General features: G+C 40.7%; 1 protein-coding gene and 1 pseudogene across 14 annotated transcripts in view; both read left to right on the top strand.

Moving 5' to 3' along the window:
• The window catches only part of LOC105468072 (islet cell autoantigen 1 like), a 101,451-nt gene that overhangs the window by 12,256 nt on the left and 63,334 nt on the right, over nt 1-25,861 (top strand). For 5 of the 14 annotated variants that reach the window (XM_071073215.1, XM_071073213.1, XM_071073214.1 and 2 more), the window contains one exon: nt 6,841-6,907. The exons of 8 other annotated variants lie outside the window; for them this stretch is intronic. In XM_071073215.1, coding sequence (XP_070929316.1) covers nt 6,843-6,907 — 65 coding nt within the window. In that variant the 5' untranslated portion in view covers nt 6,841-6,842. Of the gene's footprint in view, nt 1-6,840; nt 6,908-11,939; nt 12,076-25,861 lie in introns of all 14 variants that reach the window. One more of the 14 variants, XM_071073218.1, reaches the window with a different exon arrangement.
• Nucleotides 12,083-17,705, top strand: LOC139357193 (keratin, type II cytoskeletal 8 pseudogene; annotated as a pseudogene).

The following is a 25,861-nucleotide window of genomic DNA, read 5'->3' as shown; positions in this document are numbered from 1 at the left end:
TACCTTTTGCATAATTTTGAATTCTTTTTGAAAAATTAAGATCCAGTCCTTTCATAAGAATATTAGGTCAAGATGGTAACCTCTCTGTGGGTAACTTAGGTGCTTAGTGTGGAGTTTGTGGGACTGGTTGAATGGTGATAAGTAATTACCATATTCTTTCTACTTTAGATAAACACAGGTTTGCATTTAATGTAATTGGATTTTCCTATGTCCGTGTCTTATTGATGTTATGATTACAGTGCCAATCATAGCACCCAGAACAAAGCTGGCATTAAATGTGCATATGAAACTGACTGTCATATTGGTACTATTTTCAAATTTCAGGTAATTTTTGTTCTGCACAAGTTATAGTATCTCTGTGTGTTTGTAAATTTCAGCTACTCTGGTCCTGGAATAGACCAGTATCTCAGTGACCAAATCATGTTTGACTAAACAGTAATTAAGATCCGATCTGAAAATATTTATATTTATAACCTGAATTCAATTCTAATATAATATTAAAGCTGATACTTTATAAAATGTATTCTTTAGGGCAGTTTGAGGGGCAGATCCTCAATTTGTCACTTGTTGGTTCGTCTTTCATATCAGTTACCCTTAATAATTTTAGTAGGCTTCATTTCATCTCAATCTATGAAAGGAGACAGACAAAAGAGCCTGTAACCTAATGTACTTATTGATTTGCCAGAGCCAAAAACCATTCCTGAATTAATGGGCGGTTGATGAAAGATTAGTCAGGCAGAGCCTTTAAAGTAGGATGTATATGATATAGCCATCCACCACATAGCAACAGGGATATGTCCTGAGACATGTGTCCTTAGGCAATTTTGTCATTGTATGAATGTCATAGAGTGTACTTACACAAACCTAGATGGTATAGCTTGCTACACCCCTAGACTGTCTGATACAGCCTGTTGCTCCTAGGCTGTAAACCTGTATAGCATGTTCCTGTACTGAATATGGGAGGCAACTGTAACACAATGGTATTTATGTATCTAAACAAAGGAAAGGTTTGCTCAGTGGCAAACCATGGCTGTGACATCACTAGACAATAGGATTTTCTCTGCTCCATTATAATCTTTTTTAAAATAGATTTCTTTTTTTAAATTTTACTTTAAGTTCTGGGATACATGTGCAGAACATACAGGTTTGTTACATAGGTATACATGTGTCATGGTGGTTTGCTACACCTATCAACCCGTCATCTAGGTTTTAAGCCCTGCATGAATTAGACATTTGTCCTAATGCTCTCCCACCCCTTTCTCCCAACCCCCGACAGGCCCTGGTGTGTGATGTTCCCCTCCCTGTGTCCATGTGTTCTCATTGTTCAACTCTCACTTATGAGTGAGAACATGCAGTGTTTGGTTTTCTGTTCCAGTGTTAATTTGCTGAGAATGATGGTTTCCAGCTTCGTCCATGTCCCTGCAAAGGACATGAACTCATTCTTTTTTAATGGCTGTATAGTATTCCATGTTGCATATGTGCCTCATTTTCTTTATCCAGTCTATCATTGATGGGCATTTGGGTTGGTTCCAAGTCTTTGCTATTGTAAATAGTGCTACAGTAAACGTATGTGTGCATGTGTCTTTATAGTAGAATGATTTATAATCTTTTGGGTATATACCCAGTAATGGGTCAAATGGTATTTCTGGTTCTAGATCTTTGAGGAATCGCCACACTGTCTTCCACAATGCTCCAACTAATTTACACTCCCACTAACAGGGTAAAAGCATTCCTATTTCTCTACATCCTCTCCAGCATCTGTTGTTTCCTGACTTTTTAATGATCACCATTCTAACTGGCATGAGATGGTATCTCATTGTGGTGTTGATTTGAATTTCTCTAGTGACCAGTGTTGATGAGCTTTTTTCCATTTGTTTATTGGCCACATAAATGTCTTTTGAGAAGTGTCTGTTCACATCCTTTGCCCACTCTTTGATGGGGTTGTTTTCTTTCTTGTAAATTTGTTTAAGTTCCTTGTAGATTCTGGATATTAGACCTTTGTCAGAAGGATAGATTGCAAAAATTTTCTCCCATTCTGTAGGTTGCCTGTTCACTCCGATGATAGTTTCTTTTGCTGTGCAGAGGCTCTTTAGTTTAATTAGATCCCATTTGTCAATTTTGACTTTTGTTGCCATTGCTTTTGGTGTTTTCGTCATGAAGTATTTGCTCATTCCTATGTCCTGAATGTTATTGCCTAGGGTTTCTTCTATGATGTTTATGGTTTTAGGTCTTACATTTAAGTCTTTAATCCATCTTAAGTTAATTTTTATATAAGGTGTGAGGAAGGGGTCCAGTTTCTATTTTCTGCATATGGTTAGCCAGTTTCCCCAGCACCATTTATTAAACAGGGACTCCTTTCCCCATTGCTTGTTTTTGTCAGGCTTGTCGAAGATCAGATGGTTGTAGATGTGTGGTATTATTTCTGAGGTCTCTGTTCTGTTCTATTGGTCTACATATCTTTTTTGGTACTATGCTGTTTTGGTTACTGTAGACTTGTAGTATAGTTCAAAGTCAAGTGGCATGATACCTCTAGCTTTGTTCTTTTTGCTTAGGATTGTCTTGGCTATATAGGCTCCTTTTTGGTTCCATATGAAATTTAAAGTAGTTTTTTCTAATTCTGTGAAGAAAGTCCATGGTAGCTTGATGGGAATAGCATTGAATCTATAAATTACTTTGGGCAGTATGGCCATTTTCATGATATTGATTCCTCCTATCCGTGAGCATGGAATGTCTTTCCATTTGTTTGTGTCCTCTCTTGTTTCCTTGAGCAGTGGTTTGTAGTTCTCCTTGAAGAGGTCCTTCACATCCCTTGTAACTTGTATTCCTAGGTATTTTATTTTCTTTGTAGCACCTGTGAATGGGAGTTCACTCATGGTTTGGCTCTCTGCTTGTCTATTATATAGACAATTATATTATATATGTGTATAGGAATGCTTGTTATTTTTGCACATTGATTTTGTATCCTGAGATTTTGCTGAAGTTGCTTATCAGCTTAAGGAGTTTTTGGACTGAGACGATGGAGTTTTCTAAATACACAATCATATCATCTGTAAACAGAGATAAGTTGACTCCCTCTCTTCCTATTTGAATACCCTTTCTTTCATTCTCTTGCCTGATTGCCCTGGACAGAACTTCCAATACTATGTCGAATATGAGTAATGAGAGTGGGCATCCTTATCTTGTGCTGGTTTTCAAAGGAAATGCTTCCAGCTTTTGCCCATTTAGTATGATATTGGTTATGGGTTTGTTATAAGTAGCTTTTATTATTTTGAGATATGTTCCCTCAATACCTAGTTTATTGAGAGTTTTTAGCATGAAGGGGTGTTGAATTTTATCGAAGGCCTTTTCTGCATCTATTGAGATAAATCATGTGGTTTTTGTCATTGGTTCTGTTTATGTGATGGATTATGTTTATTGATTTGCGTATAGTGAACCAATCTTTCATCCCAAGGATGAAGCAGATCATGGTGGATAAGCTTTTTGATGTGCTGCTGGATTCAGTTTGCCAGTATTTTATTGAGGATTTTTGGCATCGATGTTCATCAGGGATATTGGCCTGAAATTTTCTTCTTTTGTTGTGCCAGGTTTTGGTATCAGGATTATGCTGGCCTCATAGAATGAGTTAGGGAGGAGTCTCTCTTTTTCTTTTTCCTCCTTTTTTTTTCTTGAGACAGAGTCTCGCTTTGTCTCCCTGGCTGGAGTGCAGTGGTGCAATCTCAGCTCACTGCAACCTCCACCTCCCGGGTTCAACCAGTTCTCTGCCTCAGCCTCCTGAGTAGCTGGGATTCTAGTCACCCGCCACCATGCCCAGCTAATTTTTTTATTTTTAGCAGAGATGGGGTTTCTCCATGTTGGCCAGGCTGGTCTTGAACTCCTGACCTTGTGATCTGTCTACCTTGGCCTCCCAAAGTGCTGGGGTTACAGGCATGAGCCACCGCCCCTGGCTGAGTCCCTCTTTTTCTGTTGTTTGGAGTAGTTTCAGAAGGAATGGTACCAGCTCCTCTTTGTACCTCTGGTAGAATTAGGCTCTGAATCCGTCTGGTCCTAGGGTTTTTTTTGGTTGGCAGGCTATTAATTACTGCCTCAATTTCAGAACTTGTTATTGGAAGGCCAGGCGCAGTGGGTCATGGTTATTGGTCTATTCAGGAATTCGACTTCTTACTGGTTTAGTCTTGGGAGGGTGTATGTGTTCAGGAATTTATCCATTTCCTCTAGATTTTCTAGTTTATTTCCATAGAGGTGTTTGTAGTATTCTGTGATGGTAGTTTGTTTTTCTTTAAGATCGGTGGTGATATCCCTTTATTATTTTTTATTGTGTCTATTTGATTCTTTTTTCTTCTTTATTAGTCTGGCTAGCGGTCTATTTTGTTAATCTTTTTAAAAAACAAGCTCCTGGATTCATTGATTTTTTTGGAGGGTTTTTTGTGTCTCTGTCTCCTTCAGTTCTGCTCTGATCTTAGTTATTTCTTGTCTTCTGCTAGCTTTTGAATTTGTTTGCTCTTGCTTCTTTAGTTCTTTTAATTGTGATGTTAGGGTGTCAATTTTAGATCTTTCCCTCATTCTGATGTGGATATTTAGTGCTATAAATTTTCTTCTTAACACTGCTTTAGCTGTGTCCCAGAGATTCTGGTACGTTGTGTCTTCGTTCTCTTTGGTTTCAAAGAACTTCTTTATTTCTGCTCTAATTTCGTTATTTGCCCAGCAGTCGTTCAGGAGCAGGTTGTTTAGTTTCCATGTAGTTGCACGGTTTTGAGTGAGTTTCTTTTTTGAGACATGTAGTTGCGCGGTTTTGAGTGAGTTTATTTTTTGAGACCTCTGCCTCCTGGGTTCAAGCAATTCTCCTGCCTTAACTTCCCAAGTAGCTGGGGCTACAGGCGCCCACCACCACGCCTGGCCAATTTTTGTATTTTTAGTAGAGACGGGGTTTCACCATATTGGCCAGGCTGGTCTCAAACTCCTGACCTTGTAATCCACCCGCCTTGGCCTCCCAGAGTGCTGGGATTACAGGCCTGAGCCACGGTACCCGGCCTCAAGTGAGTTTCTTAATCCTGAGTTCTAATTTCATTGCACTATGGTCTGAGACTGTTTGTTATGATTTCTGTTCTTTTGCATTTGCTGAGGAATGTTTTATTTCCATTTATGTGGTTGATTTTAGAATACGTGCTATGTGGCACTGAGAAGAATATATATTCTGTTGATTTGGGGTGGAGAGTTCTGTAGATGTCTATTAGGTCCACTTGGTCCAGAGCTGAGTTCAAGTCTTGAATATCCTTGTTAATTTTCTGTCTCGTTGATCTGTCTCATATTGACAGTGGGGTGTTAAAGTCTCCCACTATTATTGTGTAGGAGTCTAAGTCTCTTTGTAGGTCTCTAGGAACTTGTTTTATGAATCTGGTTGTTCTTGTATTGGGTGCATATATATTTAGGATAGTTAGCTCTTCTTGTTGCATTGATCCCTTTACCATTATGTAATGTCCTTCTTTGTCTTTTTTGATCTTTGTTGGTTTAAAGTCCGTTTTATCAGAAAGTAGGATTGCATCCCCTGACCTTTCTCTCTGGCTGCCCTTAACATTTTTTCCTTCGTTTCACCTTGGAGAACCTGAGATTATGTGTCTTGGGGTTGCTCTTCTCGAGGAGTATCTTAAGTGGTATTCTCTGTATTTCCTGAATTTGAATGTCAACCTGTCTTGCTAGGTTGGAGAAGTTCTCCTGGATAATATCCTGAAATGTGTTTTCCAACATGGTTCCATTCTCCCCGTCACTTTCGGGTACACCAATCAATCATAGGTTTGGTCTTTTCACATAGTCCCATATTTCTTGGGGGCTTTGTTCATTCCTTTTCATTCATTCTTCTCTAATTTTGTCTTCATGCCTTATTTCAGTAAGTTGATCTTCAATTTCTGATATTCTTTCTTCTGCTTGATTGATTCAGCTATTGGTATTTGTGAATGCTTCATGAAGTTCTCGTGCTGTGTTTTTCAGCTCCGTCATTTATGTTCTTATCTAAACTGGTTATTCTAGTTAGCAGTTCCTGTAACCTTTTATCAAGGTTCTTAGCTTCCTTGCATTGGGTTAGATCATGCTCCTTTAGCTCAGAGGAGTTTGTTACTATCCACCTTCTGAAGCCTACTGCTGTCAATTCGTCAAACTCATTCTCCATCCAGTTTTGTGCCCTTGCTGGAGAGGAGTTGTCATCATTTGGAGGAGAAGAGGCACTCTGTTTTTTGGAATTTTCAGCATTTTTGTGCTGTTTTTTCCTCATCTTGGTGGATTTATCTCCCTTTGATCTTTGAGACTGATGACCTTTGGATGGGGTTTTTGTGTGTGGGGGGTCCTTTTTGTTGATGTTGATGTTATTGCTTTCTGTTTGTTAGGTTTTCTTCTAACAGGCCCCTCTTCTGCAGGTCTGCTACGGTTTGCTGCAGGTCTACTCCATACCCTGTTTGCCTGGGTATCACCAGCAGAGGCTGCAGAACAGCAAATATTGCTGCCTGCTCCTTCCTCTGAAAGCTTTGTCCCAGAGGGGCACTGGCCTGATGCCAGCTGGAGCTCTCCTATAGGTGGTGCCTGTTGACCCCTGCTGGGAAGTGTCTTCCAGTCAGGAAGCATGGGGGTCTGGGACCCACTTGAGGAGGCTGTCTGTCCCCCAGCAGAGCTCAATTGCTGTGCTGGGAGAATCCTCCTTGTCAGGATCAGATGCTCTCTTTAGAGCCGACAGGCAGGAACATTTTAAGTCTGTGGAGCTGTGCCCACAGCTGCCCCTTACCCCAGGTGCTCTGTCCCAGGGAGATGGGAGTTTTATCTAAAAGTCCCTGACTGGGGCTGCTGCCTTTCTTTCAGAGATGCCCTGCCTGGTGAGGAGGAGTCTAGAGAGGCAGTTTGACCATAGCCACTTTGCCGCACTGTGGTGAGTTCTGCCCAGTCCAAACTGCCTGGCCTCCTTAGCACTGTCAGGGGAAAACCACCTATTCAAGCCTCAGTAATGGCAGATGCCCCTACCCACCAAGCTCGATCGTCCCAGATCGACTTCAAACTGCTGTGCTGGCAGTGAGAATTTCAAGCCAGTGGTTCTTAGCTTGCTGGGCTCCATGGGAGTGGGACCCACTGAGCGAGACCACTTGGCTCCCTGGCCTCAGCCCCCTTTCCAGGGGAGTGAACAGTTTTGTCTCGCTGGGGTTCCAGGCACCACTGGGGTACCAAAAAAAAACCAAAAACAAAACTCCTGCAGGTAGCTCGATGCCTGCCTAAACAGCCACCCAGTTTTATGCTTGAAACCCAGGGCCCTGGTGGTACAGGCACATGAGGGAATCTTCTGGTCTGTGGATTGCAAAAACTGTGGGAAAAGTGTAGTGTCTGGGCCAGATAGCACAGTCCCTCAAGGCTTCCCTTGGCTGGGACAGGGAGGGCCCCAGCTCCTTGCACTTCCTGGATGAGGCAGCGCCCCACACTGCTTCTGCTTGCCCTCTGTGAGCTGTACCCACTGCCTAACCAGTCCCAGTGAGATGAACTGGGTACCTCAGTTGGAAATGCAGAAATCACCCGCCTTCTGCATTTGTCTTGCTGGGAGCTGCAGACTGTAGCTGTTCGTATTCGGCCATTTTGCCAGATCTCTGCTCTATTATAATTTTATGGGACCACTGTTGTATATATGGTCCATCATTGGCCAAAATGTCATTATGCGGTGCATGACTGTATATATCTGTACACACACAAAATATATATGTATGTATACAAAGACTAGACGTTGTCTTATTACAATAATACAACTTAAAGAGATTTATTACTTTCAGACTGTGTTTTAGAACCATGACTGAGATCAGGGGTCTACAGACTTTTTCTGTAAATGGCCAAATAGTAAATAATTTTTGCTTTGTAGGCTGTGCAATTTGCTGGATGTACCTAACTGCCTTTGTAGCAAGAAAGCAGCTAAAGACTATTTGCCAGCAGGCCGTAGTTTGCCAATCAGGCCAGATCTCTGAATTGAGTTGGGACATGTTCTTAGTTAGGGAGATCATTTGCCCACAGATGACTTTTTTCTGAAATGAGTTAGAGCACTTTAGTAAACTTGTTTCAGTTCCTTTTATTAGATGGAGTCCAATACAATTGCTGTTTTTGTAGGTAAAAAAATGGCCTAATGTTGGCGATTTCACAGGGTCAACCAAAAATTTAAAAATATGCTGTTTGGCTGGGCGCAGTGGCTCACGCCTGTAATCCTAGCACTTTGGGAGACCGAGGCAAGTGGATCACCTGAGGTCAGGAGTTCGAGACCAGCCTGCCTAACACGGCGAAACCCCGTCTCTACTAAAAATACAAAAATTAGCCGGGCATGGTGGCTAATCTTACCACCTCCTCCCTTTTCCCCACTCCAGTAGTCCCCAGTGTCTACTATTCCTATCTTTATGTCCATGTGTATTCAATGTTTAGTTCCCACTTCAAAATGAAAACATGTGGCATTTGATTTTCTGTTCCTGCATTAATTTGCTTAGGATAATGGCCTCCAGCTGCATTTGTATTGCTGCAAAGGACATGATTTTGTTCTTTTTTTGTGGCTGCATAGTATTCCATGGTGTATATGTGTCACATTTTCTTTATCCAGCTCACTGTGTTTTTTTTTTTTTTTTTTTGAGACGGAGTCTTGCTGTATTACCCAGGCTGGAGCGCAGTGGCGCAATCTTGGCTCACTGCAAGCTTCGCCTCCCGGGTTCACGCCATTCTTCTGCCTCAGCCTCCTGAGTAGCTGGGACTACAGGCGCGCACCACCATGCCCTGCTAATTTTTTGTATTTTTAGTAGAGACGGGGTTTCACCATGTTAGCCAGGATGGTCTCGATCTCCTGACCTCGTGATCCGCCTGCCTCGGCCTCCCAAAGTGCTGTGAATACAGGCTTGAGCCACCGCGCCCGGCCAATCCAGCCCACTGTTGATGTGCATCTCAGTTGATGCCATGTTTTTGCTATTGAGATTAATGCTGCAGTGAACATACAAGTGCCTGTATCTTTTTGTTTACTACCCTTTCTATTTTCTTGAAAGTCTCATTTGTTCTCACTGCTTAACTATTTCTATATATATATATCAGTAGATAATTCCCATGTAATATTTCATTCTAAGCTCTGATAAAAAGTAAAATGAAAAAATATAACATGAATTCTTAAGTGCCAGCAATTTCTATTCCAAGCACTTTACATATCTTTCTCATTTAATTCTTTTTTTTGAGATGGAGTTTCGCTCTTGTTGCCCAGGCTGGAGTGCAATGGCGTGATCTCGGCTCACTACAACCTCCACCTCCTGGGTTCAAGCCATTCTCCTGCCTCAACCTCCGGAGTAGATGGTATTACAGGGGCATGCCACCACGCCCGGCCAATTTTGTATTTTTAGTAGAGACGGGTTTTCTCCATGTTGGTCAGGCTGGTCTCAAACTCCAGACCTCAGGTAATCCACCCACCTCAGCCTCCCAAAGTGCTGGGATTACAGGCATGAGCCACCATGCCCAGCCCATTTAATTCTTATAACAATCCATTTACTTCATTATTCCTATTTTACTGATGAGGAAACTAAAAGAGAGATTAATGTCACTTGCACGAGGTCCCACAGCTAATAAAAAAAAGTTCTTAGCTTCATCCTAGACAGTCTGACTAGAGACCCAAGCTTGAAACAATTTTTTATTACTACAGTTTTAATTACCTGTTAGAAATTTTGGAAAACTCTGATGTCCCTGATCATTTCAGATTCAAGATGTCACAGACGAAATGTCTAACCTTCCCACTTAGAGAACTGCTTCTTCTAATTGCTCTTATTTTTCTGGGGCAAAACTGCTTAATCATTATTTACCAAGTTCTATAGATATCTGCCTTCATATCCATTCTTACACTAATGCCCTTGGTCCAGGCTTTTATTAGATTATGTCTGGAATATGGAGAGATTGTTCTGAACTCTCTGTGTTTAGTCTCTGTTAAACAGATCTCTACAATCTACCATCAATCTGCCTTTCTCTTCTTCAGCCTGTATTTGGGACAGTATTTCCTTGCCTCCTGCTGTTAAAATCTGTTTTTCTTCAACATACAGTTCAAAGGAAATTTCACTCATGGTACCCAGCACACCAGAATTTCAGTCCTATTTCTGTTTTTTATTAGGTGTTCGATTGTTAGCAGGAGAGGGGGAGACCAGCTCCCTTACAAAGTTCATGTGATTTAATATATAGTCTTGTAATAACTATTTTAACTTCTCAGATATTTTTATATGCACTTACTGATTATTAGTCATATTTCAGGTAAGATTGCTACATAAAACTATAAGCACTTAATATATATTTAACAATGAATGAGTGACTCACTTTTGGATAAGGGCTCGCAAGTGTTGGATAGTGTGGTATTATTTTTCATCAACATTTGCTGGTTCCTAACTTCCATAGCTCTCACTACAGTCTTGTTACAGTGTTGGGTGTGTTAGCCTTCAGGGACAGGCCTCTGACCTTCTCCTGCCTTCCTTTCAGCTGCCTTGAGACTCTCATGTGTTTCCCTAAGTTATGTGAGCCACTCTACCTCTAATCGAGCCCAAAAAGGAATCTTGGGAACCCCTACTTTAAGCTGGTGGGTCAGAAGTTCTGGATACCCTGACTTGCAACCAGTCTCTGGTCTAGTGGGAGTGGGGGCACAGTCTTAGGGTCTCTACAAAAAAAGGAAAAAAAATTAGCCGAGTGTGATGGCATGCACTTGTGGATCACCTGAGCTTGGGAGGTTGGAGCATGATGGTGCTTCTGCACTCCAGCCTGGGCAACAGAGCAAAACCTTGTCTTAAAAAAAAAAAAAAAGAAAAGTATAACTGGTCTTGATAAGAAAACATTTGTACAATAATAATAGTTATTCAAATAATAGTTATACATGTTAATTGTAGCAAATTTGCTGCAGAAAACTGTCAGAAACTACAATAAACTGTCATCCATGATCCCACTGCAGAGAAAACCATTGCCGACATTTTTGAGCATTTCCTACCAGTTCCCCCGCTTCCAAAGTTGAATTATTTATCAACTGTCACCCTGAGGAATGTTGATTGTGTTTGTGAGAAAACTCATGGCTTAGGAGCCAGAGTAAGCAGGAGTACTATGTTAAACAGCAGGCTTGACTAATGTATTTTCTTAATTGCATCAAACACTAATGTTATATTAAGTCAAAAGTCTTCACAGATTATTTTTCTCAAGAGGATTTCAGTGCTTCAGTGTGCACATTAATACCAGTTCCACTTGTTTTTCAGTGATGTTATAGTAATGAGACGTTTTAAGTGAATACAAATCTACCTCTAAAGAGATTATTGATTTGTTTCATTTTACTTTAAGATTTGAATTCCAAATCCAGGAGACAGCTAACAATTTAAATACTGTATAGTGTAAAAAGGAATAAAGTATTCCTTTTTTTTAAGACAGAGTCTTGCTCTATCGCCTAGGCTGGAGTAATGGCGTGATCTCGGCTTACTGCAACCTCTGCCTCCCAGGTTCAAGTGATTCTTCTGCCTCAGCCCCCTGAGTAGCTGGGATTACAGGCACCCACCACCATGCCCAGCTTATTTGTATATTTTTAGTAGAAACAGGGTTTCACTATGTTTGCCAGGCTGGTCTTAAACTCCTGACCTCAAGTGATTCACCTGCCTCAGCCTCCCAAAGTGCTGGGATTGCAGGTGTGAGCCACCACGCCAGGCCTCAAGTATCTTTTATGAAGAAATTACTTGAGCCTATCCTTTTGCTAAATAAGAGTGAAAACTGATAGAAGCTGTAGTAGAATAATGGCCTTCCAAAGATGTCCATGTCCTAATTCCTGAAACCTATGAATATGTTACTTTCTGTGGCAAGAGACTGTGTTCAAAGAGACTTTGAATATGTAATTAAGTTAAGGATATTGAGATGGGGATATTATCCTGGGTTATTTAGGTATGTCCAATATAATCACATAGGTCTTTTTAAGGGGAAGGCAGAAAGGTCAGAAGAAAATAAGACACCATGTGATGACACACAGAATAAGAGAAAGATTAGAAGATGCTATGCTGCTGGCCTTAAAGATGGAGGAAGGGGGACCCTATGCCAGGAAATGTAAGTGGCTTCTGAAAGCTAGAAAAGACAATGAAATGGATTCTCCTCTGTAGCCTCCAGAAGAAATGCAGCCCTCTGACAACTTTATTTTATGACTCTGACCTCCAGAATGGGAAGACAGTAAATTAATTTTGTTGTAAGTTACTAAGTTTGTGATTATTTTTTATAGCAGCAATAGGAAATTAATACAGAGGGAATATATCTTTCTCATTGTTGATGTTTCCTACTATGTTAAAGGAGCTCAATTAGTTTAACTCCTAGTCTCTTTCTACCCTCTCATTTCCTCCTAAAGGAGGAGTGGCTTGTCTGGTAAATTTGGGAAGCAAAAATTGGGCAAGTTTATCGCAGTTCCTTCCTTCCTTCTCTCATATAGGGAAGCCTCTGGTGATTCAGTTGCCTCTGACTGGCTTGTTGAATTTAATTTTAGTGCTCAGTTATGAAGATTATTTGGCTCTCACAGTAAGCTATGTCCAGAAACTTGACCATTGTCAGTAGCAAAAATTATGTGTTGGCTTCCAGCTACTACTCCTTATTTGTTTTTTTTTTATTTTTTAAATTTTAATTTTGATTTTTTATGTATTTTTTGAGATGGGGTCTCACTATATCCCTCAGACTATAGTGCAGTGGCACATTCATAGCTCACTGCAGCCTCAAACTCCTGGGCTCAAGTGATCCTCCCACTTCAGCGTCCCCAGTAGCTGGGACTACAGGCATATGACACAATGTATGGCTAATTTTTAAATTTTGGTAGAGATGGGGTCTCACTTTGTTGCCGAGGCTGGTACACTAGTCCTTTGACACAGCAAACCCAATTCTAGATTTTTATCCAAGAGAAATGAAAATATTTGTCTGCAAAAATACTTGTAGAGGCATGTTCATAACAGCCTTATTTATAGTAGTCCCAAGCTGGAAACACTGGTACATTGATACAACGGAATTCTATTCAACAATCAAAAAGAATAACTGGGAAAAGCTAGGGAAAAAAATTCATTGCTTCTGATAGGGTATGGATTGGCAAGACAGTGATACAAGGAAACTTTCTGGGAAGTTGGAAATGTTCTGTATAAGATATCCATTTGTCAAAAGTATACAGGTAAAAAGTTCGCACCCTGGGCCCAAGAGCCAAGCTCTTGCTGTGTGTGGCTGCACTCTGGGTACCAGCTCTGCTGCCATAAAGATCTTGACTTTACCCCAGTCCTAGAGCTACTCTAATGCTGCACTCACAAGTGCTCTTATTCTCAGTTCTCTTAGCTGTTTAACAAGCCATCTGCATCTTGCATTCTGTTACACAGCAGCAAGGATCCCTGCATCCCAGACACCAATGCCATTACTACCTGGGAACTCAGAACTGCAGTACCTCCACACAGTTGTGCATCAGGCCTGAGTTCTGTGATTATTCCATGGGTGCTACTCATCAGGCACCAGTGCCAAGAGGGATCCCTTCAGCCATAGCTTCTCTGGTGGGAAAAAAAAATAGATTGTGGCGATCTTAGCAGTCATTGCCACCAAAGACCCAACAACTCTTGCTGCCACTGCAGAAACTCACAACATTGACTGCTATGGATCCCTGTGATTTTTATCTGTACCAACCTCAGCAGACAGAGCTGCACAGAGACCACACAGTTGGCACCCTGACTGGTGCCAGAACCACTGCACCCCACCCCATGGAGGAAAGTCAGTCCACAATGAAACTAGCCCATAAAGTCTACAAAAGGTGACTGTTCCACTAAGTGCACAGACATTAATGTAAAGCAACAAGAAAAATGGGAGACATAATACCATCTAAAAAACATAACCTCCCAGTAGTTGACCCCAAAGAAATGGACATATATAAACTGCCTCTTAAAGAATTCAAAATAATTGCTTTTTAAAAAATACAGAGGCCAGGCGCGGTGGCTCAAGCCTGTAATGCCAGCACTTTGGGAGGCTGAGATGGGTGGATCACGAGGTCAGGAGATCGAGACCATCCTGGCTAATACGGTGAAACCTCGTCTCTACTAAAAATACACAAAAAAAATTAGCCAGGCGAGGTGGTGGGCGCCTGTAATCCCAGCTACTCGGGAGGCTGAGGCAGGAGAATGGCGTGAACCCGGGAGGTGGAGCTTGCAGTGAGCTGAGATCAGGCCACTGCACTCCAGCCTGGGTGATAGAGTGAGACTCCGTCTCAAAATAAATAAATAAATAAAAATTTAAAAATACAGAGAAACATTTCACTGAAATCAGCAAAACAACAGATGACCAAAATAAGAAATGTAACAGACAGATTAAAATTGTTTTTTTTTTTTTAAATGAAATTCTGGAGCTGACAAATACAATTAATGAACTAAAAATGCAGTAGAGAGCATTAACAGCAGACTTGATGAAGCAGAAGAATTAATACATGAACTCAAATACAGATTATTTCAAAACATGCAGTCAGAGAAGAAAACATGAAGCTTAGAAGATTTAAAGCTTACAAGATTTTCTCAAAAGAGCAAATATCCTAGTTATAGGAGTTTAAGCAGGAAAAGAGAGGGACAAAGGGCCAGAAAGTTTACTTAAATATATAACAGCAGAAAAATTTCCAAATCTGAGGAAAGGTATAAATATTCAGGTATGAGAAGGTCAAAGGTCTGCAATCAGATTCAACCTGAACAAGATTATACTAAGATAGAATAAAACTGTCAAAAATCAAAGATGAAGAGAGCATCCTGAAAGCAGCAAGAGAAAAGCAAATCACATATAATGGAGTTCCAATAAGGCTAGACGTGGATTCTCAGGAGAAACCTACAGGCCAGTAGAGAGAGGGATGATAAATTCAGTGTGCTGAAGGAAAAAAGGCAACTGTCAACCAATAGTACTTTACTTGGCAAAGTTGACCTTCAGAAATGGAGATAAAAACTTTCTCAAACAAAAACTGAGGTAGTTCATCACCACCAGATGTGTCTTACAAGAAATCATAAAGGGAATTCTTCAAGCTGAGAGGAAAGGATGCTAATGAGTAACACAAAAACATCTAAAAGCATAAAACTCATTGGTACAACTACACAAATTTAGAATACTCTAATAGTATAATGGTGGGTTTTTAATATGAATGTTAAAAAACAAAACTATTAAAAATAATGGCTACAATAGGCCTGGTGTGGTGGCCCATGCCTGTAATCCCAGCACTTTGGGAGGCCAAGGCAGGCAGATCACCTGAGGTCAGGAGTTCGAGACCAGCCTGGCCAACATGGTGAAACCCCATGTCTACTAAAAAAAATACCAAAATTAGCTGTGCATGCTAGCAGGTGCCTGTAATCCCAGCTACTCAGGAGACTAAGGCAGGAGAATCACTTGAACCTGGGAGGTGAAGGTTGCAGTAAGCCAAGATCATGCCATTGCACTCCAGTCTGGGCAACAAGAACAAAACTCTGTCTGAAAAAAAAAAAAAAAAAAAAAAAGACCAAGAAGCAGCGTCTCTGCTCCTTCTGGGATCTCTATGTGGTTCAGCCCACCTGCCTCCACTCCTGCATTGACCATGTCCATCAGGGTGAGCCAGAAGTCCTACAAGGTGTCCACCTCTGGCCCCCAAGCCTTCAGCAGCTACTCCTACAAGTGTGGGCCCGATGCCCGCATCAGCTCCTTGAGCTTCTCCCGAGTGGGTAGCAGCAGCTTTCTGGGTGTCCTGGGCAGAAGTTATGGTGGGGCCAGCAGCATGGGAAGCATCACTGCCGTCACAGTCAACCAGAGTCTGCTGAGCCCCCTTAACCTGGAGGCAGAACCCAACATCCAGGCTGTGCGCACCCAGGAAAAGGAGCAGATCAAGGCCCTCAGCAACAAGTTTGCCTCCTTCATAGACAAGGTACAATTCCTGGAGTACCAGAACAAGATGCTGGAGACCAAGTGGAGCCCTCCTGCAGCAGCAGAAGACAGCTCAGTACAACATGGACAACATGTTCGAGAGCTATTTCAACAACCTTAAGTGGCAGCTGGAGACTCTGGGCTAGGAGAGGCTGAAGCTGGAGGCAGAGCTTGGCAATATGCAGGGGCTGGTGGAGGACTTCAAGAACAAATATGAGGATGAGATCAACAAGCGTACAGAGATGGAGAATGAATTTGTCCTCATCAGGAAGGATGTGGATGAAGCTTATATAAACAAGGTAGAGCTAGTCTTGCCTGGAAGGGCTGACTAAAGAGATCAACTTCTTCCGGCAGCTGTAGGAAGAGGAGATCCAGGAACTGTAGTCCTAGATCTTGGATACATCTGTGGTGCTGTCCATGGACAACAGCCACTCCCTGGACATGGACAGCATCATTGCTGAGGTCAAGGTGCAGTATGAGGAGATCACCAACCACAGCCAGGCTGAGGCTGAGAGCATGTACCAGATCAAGTATGAGGAGCTACAGACGCTGGCTGGGATGCATGTGGATGACCTGCGGCATATGAAGACTGAGATCTCTGAGATGAACCAGAACATCAGCCAGCTCCAGGCTGAGATTGAGGGCCTCGAAGGCAAGAGGGTTTCTCTGGAGGCTGCCATCACAGATGCCGAGCAGCATGGGGAGTTGGCTGTTAAGGATGCCAATGCCAAGCTCTCCAAGCTGGAGGCTGCCCTGCAGTGGGCCATGGCATGGCAGCTGCATGAGTACCAGGAACTGATGAACATCAGACTGGCCCTGGACATCAAAATCACCACCTACAGGAAGCTGCTGGAGGGCCGGTTGGAGTCTGGGATGCAGAACATGAGTATCCATACCAAGACCACCAGTAGCTATGCAGGTGGTCTGAGCTCAGCCTATGAGGGCCTCACAAGCCCCAGCCTCAGCTATGGCCTCAGCTCCAGCTTTGGCTCTGGCATGGGCTCCATCTCCTTCAGCCACACCAGCTTCACCAAGGCCGTAGTTGTGAAGAAGATTGAGACCCACGATGGGAAGCTGGTGTCCGTGTCCTCTGACGTCCTGCCCAAGTGAACAGCTGCAGCAGCCCCTCCCAGTGCCCCTCCTGCAGCTGCCCCAGAGCCTGGGAGGGAGGCCGCTGTGTAGGGGAGTACAGGGAACAGGAGGCCCACCTGAGGCTCAGCCCTAGCCCTCAGTCCACCTGCGGAGGAGTTTACTGCCTGGCGATCCCCCTTGCCCATGCCTCCAGCTACAATTGCTTTTTTTTTTTTGTTTTTTGTCCAAAATAAAACCTCAGCTAGCTCTGGAAAAAAAAATATTAATGGCTACAATAATTTATTAAGGAATATACAATATAAAAAGATGTAAATTGTGACATAAAAACCATAAAATGTTGGGCAGGGTAAAGTATGCAATGAAAGTTAAGTTGTAATCAGCTTAACATAGCCTGTTATAACTATAAGCTGTTTTATGTAAGCCTCATGGTAAACACAAAGCAAAAACCTACAGTGGATAAACAAAAGATACAAAGTAAGGAATTAAAGCATACCACTAGAGAAAAATCGTCTAATCACAAAGGAAGAAGGCATGAAAGGAAAAAGGAACAAAAGAGCTATAAAACAACCAGAAAACAATGAACAAAATGGTAGTACTAAGTCCTTACCTATCAGTAATTACCTTGAATGTAAATAGATTAAATTCTTCAACCAAAAGACAGAGTGGCTGAATAGGTTAAACACACACACACACACACACACACACACACACACACACACACACACACACAAACTGAACTGTATGCTGCCTAGAAGAGACTCACTTCACCTTTAAGGACACATTTAGATTAACTGAAAGGATGGAAAAAGATACTCCATTCAAATGGAACCAAAAGAGAGTGGGGTTAGATATAATTATATCAGGTGCAGTACACCAATATGGTTTGTATATTTTGTCCCCTCCCAATCTGATGTTGAAATATGACTTCCAGTGTTGGAGGTGGGCCTGGTGGGAGGTGTTTGGATCTTGGAGGCAGAGCCCTCATGGATGGCTTGGTACTCCCCATGGTGATAAGTGAGTCCTCATGGGATCTGGTTGTTTAAGGGAGTATTCTCCCTCCCCCTTCTTCTCTTACTCCTTTTCTCACCATGTGATGCACTGGATCCCAATCCCCTTCCACCATAAGTAAAAGCTCCCTGAGGCCTCATCAGAAACAGATGCTAGCACCATACTTCCTTTACAGCCTGCAGAACCATGAGCCAATTAAACCTCTTTTATTTATAAATTACCCAGCTTCAGGTATTTCTTTATAGCAACACAAAAATTGTCACACACTGTCAAAAAACTATAGAATGAGACAATTATTATATAATGAAAAGGGATCAGTTCATCAAGAAGATATAATAATTGCAAATATGTGTGCATGCAACATCAGAGTTCTTAAATACATAAAGCAAATATTAATAGATCTGAAGAGATAGATAGCAATGCAATAATAGGAGACTTTAATACCCCACTGTCAACAATAGACAGACATCCAAACAGAAATTCAGTGAGGAAACACTGGAATTCGACTACATTTTAGACCAAATGGACATAACAGATATATGCAGAACGTTCCATCCAATATTAACAGAATACACATTCTTCTCAGGAACACGTGGAACATTCTCCAGAATAGGTCATATCTTAGGCCACAAAATAAGTCTTAAAAAATTTATTAATAAGATTGAAGTAATATCAGGTAGCTTTTTCAATTGCAATGGTATGAAACTTGAAATAATAACATTTGAAAATTCACAAATATGTGGAAATTAATTTTAAACAAATGGGTCAAAAAAGAAATTTAAAGGGAAATTTTAAAAATCTTAAAACTGCTGGGAACAGTGGCTACACTTGTAATCCCAGCCGTTTGGGAGGCTGAGGTGGGTGGGTCACCTGTGGTCAGGAGATCAAGACCAGCCTGGCCAACACAGTGAAACCCCGTCTTACTAAAAATACAAAAAATTAGCCAGGCGTGGTGGTGGGCTCCTGTAATCCCAGCTACTGTGGAGACTAAGACAGGAGAATCTCCTGAACCCGGGAGGGAGAGGTTGCAGTGAGCCCAGATCATACCATTGTACTCCAGAGCCTGGGCAACAAGAGTGAAACTCCATCTCAAGACAAATAAATAAAACTAAAATCTTGAAACAAAAATGGAAATACAGTATCCCAAAACTTGAGATGTTGCAAAAGAAGTTTGAAAAAAGTTTATAGCAATGAATGCCTGTATCAAAAAAGAAGAAAAGCCCTAAATAAACAACCTAATGTTACCTCTTAAGGAACTAGAAAAAGAAGAACAAACTAAGCTCAAAGTTAGGAGAAAGAGAATCATAAATATCAGAGCAGAAATAAATAAAATAGAGACTAGAAAAACAGAAAAGATTAAGAGAAGAGCTGGTTTTTAAAAGAGAAACAAAATTGATAAAACTTTAGTTAGATTAATAAAAAAGAGAAAATGCTTAAAATCAGAAAGAGGAGACATTACAGCTGCTACCACAGAAATACAAAGGACCATAGACTACTATAAAAAATGATACACCAGGCTGGGCACAGTGGCTCATGCCTGTAATCCCAGCACTTTGGGAGGCCGAGGTGGGTGTATCACTTGAGGTCAGGAGTTCGAGACCAGCCTTGCCAACATGGTGAAACCCCCATCTCTAATAAAAAATACAAAAATTACCTGGGCTTGGTGGCACACACCTGTAATCCCAGCAACTTGGGAGACTGAGGCAGGAGAATTACTTGAACCTGAGAGGTAGAAATTGCAGTAAGCCAAAATTGTGCCACTGCACTCCAGCCTGGGCATCCAAATGAGACTCCATCTCAAAAAAAAAAAAAAAAAAAAAATTGTATAACCTAAAAGAAATGGGTAAATTCCTAGACACATACTAACTTAAAAAGACTAAATCATGAAGAAACTGATAATTTGAAATGACCAATAATGAGTAAGGAGATTGAATCAGTAATAAGAAGTCTCCCATTAAAGAAAAGCCCAAACTTGATGATGCCACTGCTGAATACTACTAAACATTTAGACAATTAAAACCAATCCTTCTGAAACTCTTCCAAAAAATTGAAAAGGAAGGAGATCTTCCGAACTAATTTTACAAAGGCCTGATACCAAAGGCAGACAAAAACAGTACAAGAAAAGCAAATTATAGGCCAATATCCTTGATAAACATAGATGCAGAAATCCTCAAGAAAATACTAGCAAACCAAATTCAACAGCATATTAGAAGGGTCATTCACCATGATCAAGTGGGATTTATCCCTGTGAATTTGCATATTCACCATATGCAAATCAGCAGTGATACACCATATTAACAGAATAAAGGACAAAAACTTTATAATTATCTCAATAGATACAAAAAAGGCATTCAACAAAATTCAGCATCCTTTCATGATAGAAACACTCAACAAATTAGGTAGAGAAAGAATGTCTCTCAACATCGTAAAGGCCTTATATGACAAGCCCATAGCTAACATAATGCTCAGTGAAAAGTTGAAAGTTTTTTCTGAAATCAGGAACAAGACAAGTATGCCCACTTTCAGCATTTCCATTCAACACAGTATTGGAAGTCCTAGCCAGAATAATTAGGCAAGAGAAAGAAAAGGCTTTCAGATTGTCAATGAAGAAGTTAAATCGTCCGTTCGCAGATAACATGATTTTATATTTAGAAAACTCTAAAGACTCCACCAAAAAACTATTACAAGTAATAAATTCAGTAAAGTTGCAGGATACAAAATTAACACAAAAATCAGTAGTGGTCAGACATGGTGGTTTATACCTGTAATCCCAGGACTTTGGGAGGCTGAGGTGGGAGGATCACTGGAGGACAGGAGTTTGAGACCAGCCTGGACAACATAGTGAGATGCCCATCTCTACAAAAAAGAAAAAAATTAGCCAGGTGTGGTGGCACGACCTGTAGTCCTAGCTACTTGGGAGCCTGAGGTGGGAAGATTGCTTAGCCCAGGAGTTTGAGGTTACAGTGAGCCATGATCATGCCATTGCACTCCAGCCTGAGTAACAGAGTAAGACTCCACCTCCAAAAAAAGAAAAAAAAATCAGTAGCATTTCTACATACTAACAACAAACTATCTGATAAATCTGGCCAGGTGCAGTCCCTCACGCCTGTAATCCCAGCACTTTGGGAGGCCAAGGTGGGAGGATCACTTGAGGTGAAGAGTTTGAGACCAGCCTGGCCAACATGGTGACACCCCATCTCTAGTAAAAATACAAAAATTAGCCAGGCATGGTGTCATGCACCTGTAATCCCAGCTACTCAGGAGACTGAGGCAGGAGAATTGTTTGAACTTGGGAGGTGGAGGCTGCAGCAGCACTGCACTCCAGCCTAGGCAACAGAGCAAGACTCCATCTCAAAAAAAAAAAAAAAAAAAGGAAGAAGAAATCAATAAAACAATGCCATTGACAATAGCTAGTAAAAAAATCAAAATACTTAGGAATAAATTTAACCAAGGAGATTAGCCATTCTACAATGTATACACATTTTAAAACATTATGTTATACATCATAAATATATACAATTTTAACTTGTCAATTAAAAATAAATAAGCCTGGGCAACATAGTGGGACTTTGTCACTACAAAAATAAAAATAAATTAGCCAGGCATGATGGTGTGTTTCCTGTGGTCCCAGCTACTCCAGAAGCTTAGTTGGGAGGATTACTTGAGCCCAGGAGTTTGAGACTGCAGTGAGCTATGATTGTGCCACTGTACTCTAACCAGGGCAACAGAGTGAGACCCTGAATCTGTAAGTAAAATAAGTAATGAAAAAAGTATATAGCTAAAAATTAGAGGTGTCAGTGTATGTAAATTTTATGGAAAAGAACCATATGATGATGATGATGATGATGGAGTGAGGTGGTAAAGAATGGGTAAACATATCAATGATGTTTTTTAAAATGGCAGAATTGATAATTGAGCTGCTATTTTATTGTTGTCTGTGTATGGTAGGGTTTTTTGTTTTTGTTTTTTGAGACTGGATGTGCCTCTTTCACCCAGTCTGGAGTGCAGTGGCACAGTCCTGGCTCCCTGCAACCTCCACCTCCCAGTCTCAAGTGATCCTCCCACCTCAGCCTCCCGAGCAGCAGGGACTGCAGGTGCCAGCCACCACGCCCAGCTAATTTTTGTATTTTTTGTAGAGAAAGTATCTTGCCATGTTGCCCATGCTGGCCTTGAACTCCCAAGCTCAAGCGATCCACCCACCTCAGCCTCTCAAACTGCTGGGATTACAGGTGTGAGCCACCACACCCGGCCTCTATGCATGTAAAAGTTATATAATGTGAAGAAATTAAGAAAGAAACAATAGTCTTATATTTCTGAGGACATTTACCAATTATGGTCATTCCATTCTTTTCTATAAATCCAAATTATCTGGTGTAATTTTCCTAAAGACTGAAGAATTTGTTACCATTTTTAATTCAAAAATTATTTTTAATTGAGAAAATGGTATATATTTGTCATGTACATTACGTTTGAAACACTGTGGAATGGCTAAATCAACATAATTAACATACGTATTACATCATCTTTTTTTTCTGGTAAGAACACTAAAAATCCTGCTTCATAGATATCTCCAAGAATATAATACATTGTTATTAACTATAATCCCATGTTGTACAATAGACCTCCAAAAATATAATACATTGTTAAGAACTATAGTCCCCATGTTGTACAGTAGACCTCCGAGAATGTAATACATCATTATTAACTATTGTCCCTCTGTTGTACAATAGAACTTACTCCTTCTAACTGAAATTTTGTGTCCTTTGACAAACATCTTCCCAATACCCCTCTCCCCAGCCTCTGGTAACTACCATTCTACTCTCTTTTTTTTTTTTTTTTTGAGAGGGAGTCTTGCTCTGTGGCCCAGGCTGGAGTGCAGTGGCGCGATCTCGGCTCACTGCAAGCTCTGCCTCCCGGGTTCACGCCATTCTCCTGCCTCAGCCTCCCGAGTAGCTGGGACTACAGGCGCCCACAACTGCGCCCGGCTAATTTTTTTTTTTTTGTATTTTTAGTAGAGACGGGGTTTCACCGTGGTCTCGATCTCCTGACCTTGTGATCCGCCCGCCTCGGCCTCCCAAAGTGCTGGGATTACAGGCGTGAGCCACCGCGCCCGGCCCATTCTACTCTCTACTTCTATTAGTTCAACTTTTTTAGATTTTACATGTAATTGAGATCATGTGGTATTTGTCTTTCAGGTTTATCCATATTGTCACAAGTGACAAGATTTCTTTCTTTTTAAAGGCTGAATAGGTCACATTTTCCTATTTCTTTATATGTCTAGTATTTTTTTGATTGGATACTTGGGATTTTGAATGATGCATTTGAGAGATTGCGGATTCTGTTTTGCTTTTCTGAAAAAGAATTTTTATTTTAGAAGCCAGTTAACTTGACTGAACTCAGACTCCAAACTGTCTCCTCTGTAGTGGTAGTGCTGAAATCTTTACTTAGTTATTTCATTTTTCAGTGATTGATTTTCTGTCATGATTCTTGGGTTTCCCTCCCTTGCCTCATGATTAGTTTAGTGATTAGCACAGGTCTTGGGAGGATTTTATATACAAATTTTGGGGTTTCCTCCTCTTTGGCTCCCTCCCTTTTATGAAATCTCTCCTAAATATCTGATAGTTCTGCCAGCCTTGAACTCTGTTATCTATGTTAAGCCAGTAAGACTTGGCTTCCTGCCTAACCGACCCCCAGTGGTAAGCAGATTTAGCAGTGCCCTCAGTCATAAAACCACAAATATGCAAATCCCACCTTTTGCAGATTTATCCTCCCGGTCACTTGCTCCCTTTGCCAGGGACCATGTGCCCTCTGCAGGCAAGATAGTTTCCAGAAATGGAGGAGTCGAGTTTTTGATGTCCAATCAGATAAGTTACTCTTTCTCTTCCAAAGAGATACTGAGAGAGTGGTTGCCGAGGACAGGAGTATATTGTTTGAACTACATCAACATGGAAGTTGACGCAGGGAAGAGGTATTCTCTTCTGATACTCCCTAGTATTTTGTTCTCCTAATTGAGCTTAAACCTGCAGTCAGTTTAGTAGAAGAGATTAACAGTTTGTCATATGGTTGGACTGCTGATAAGTCTTATAAAATTGGGAGGGGAGGGAAGGAGAAGGAGGACTGAAAGCAGTTGAGAGCAACCAAAAGAAGAAAGAAACTGGATGGGAAAGAAAAACTAAGTTTCTCTCAAGACACTCGATGTGTCAGAACAATATAATGCTTATATCAAATCCGTTCTCCCTAGGTACCCAAATTAAATTCCCTCTCTATTCCAAATAATGTCCAGACAAATTTTCCAGGATAACATATTAAGAGATTTGGCAATTAAATGGTGACTAATATGTACTGCCCAGGAATGTAGGAGGATATCCAAAGGATAATAATCCAGAGGGTATCTGGAAAATTGGCCACTTTGTGGACTTTACAGCTTGTCCTTGTTCTATTTTATGCTTTTTATTTAAATCTGCTTTGTCTGATACTAATATAGCTATTCTAATTTCATTTTGTTTCTATTTACCTGGTATATCTTAACTCATATCTTTATTTTTATGTTTCTATGTCATTTTGTTTTAAGTAGATCTCAAATAGCATATAGTTGGATTTCGATTTTTGTTTTTTATGATTTGAGATTCTTTGTATTTAAAAAGAAGTTTGCATCTATCATACTAAATAATATAATTGTTCTTCTTCTTCCATCTTCTTGTTTTGTACTTTGTGTTATATGCCTTACTCCTGTTTTTCCCACTCAGTCTTTTGCTTTTGCTCAAGTTTTTCTGGCTCTTTTGTTTTACCCCTAGTAATTTGGAGATTAAACATTCTATTTTTATTTAATTAGTAATTACTTAAAATTAAAAGAAAATGAACCTCTATTTCTTTACTAACATGAAAAATACACTAGCATCTATCAATGTGTTTGGAAATAACGAGTGAGTCACATACTTTAGTATTTCCCTTTTGTTCCTACTCTTACAGTTTGTTGGAATAATTTGAGCTTTAGATCCAAACTGTTATTAGTATTTATTCTTTTTATATATCCTTAAGAAATACTTTTCACATTTGCATTTCCTTATGTAGCCACGTTAACCTTGTTAAGAATAACTTCTTAGAGGTTATTTTATTTTATTTTATTTTTTGGGACGGAGTCTTGCTTTGTCACCAGGCTGGAGTGCAGTGGTACGATCTTGGCTCACTGCAACCTCTGCCTCCTGGGTTCAAGTGATTCTCCTGCCTCAGCCTCCTGAGTAGCTGGGATTACAGGTGCGTGCCACCACGCCCAGCTAATTTTTTGTATTTTAGTACAGACAGGGTTTCACCATGTTGGCCAGGATGGTCTCGATCTCCTGACCTCGTGATCCACCCACCTTGGCCTCCCAAAGTGCTGGGATTACAGGCGTGAGCCACCACGCCTGGCATATGTTAATTTTTACGTTTACATTTTATAATGACCATCTGTATTTCTTTTATAACATATCTTCCCTTATACCTAAGGACTTTATTTGTGTTGATTTATTGGACATTAAAATATTTCTTTGAGTGATTTTTAAAGAGTATGTGTTGGAATCTGCATATCTGAAAATATTAAATGGATGTTTGTCTGACATGGCAATTATAACTATAGGAAATCTTCCTAAGGAAATGATAGTAGTATGTAAAGATGTATGTACAAGTTTATTTTGCAGTTTTATTACAAAAGCAAAACTTAGAAAGTAATAAACATCTATAAATAGATACCAGTCAAATAAAATATAATTTTCTCTGGACATAACTGCAAAATCTTGTTTTATTACCTTTGTCATCTAAAATTAATATAAATATAATCTTTTGCCTCTTTCATGTGCAAGTTGAAATTGTAACATACATTTAGACC

The sequence above is a fragment of the Macaca nemestrina genome, chromosome 11 (assembly GCF_043159975.1).
Source record: "Macaca nemestrina isolate mMacNem1 chromosome 11, mMacNem.hap1, whole genome shotgun sequence".
Lineage (NCBI taxonomy): Eukaryota > Metazoa > Chordata > Mammalia > Primates > Cercopithecidae > Macaca > Macaca nemestrina.
The sequence above is the reverse complement of the archived record's forward strand: the minus strand, read 5'-3'. Positions and strand labels throughout refer to the sequence as shown.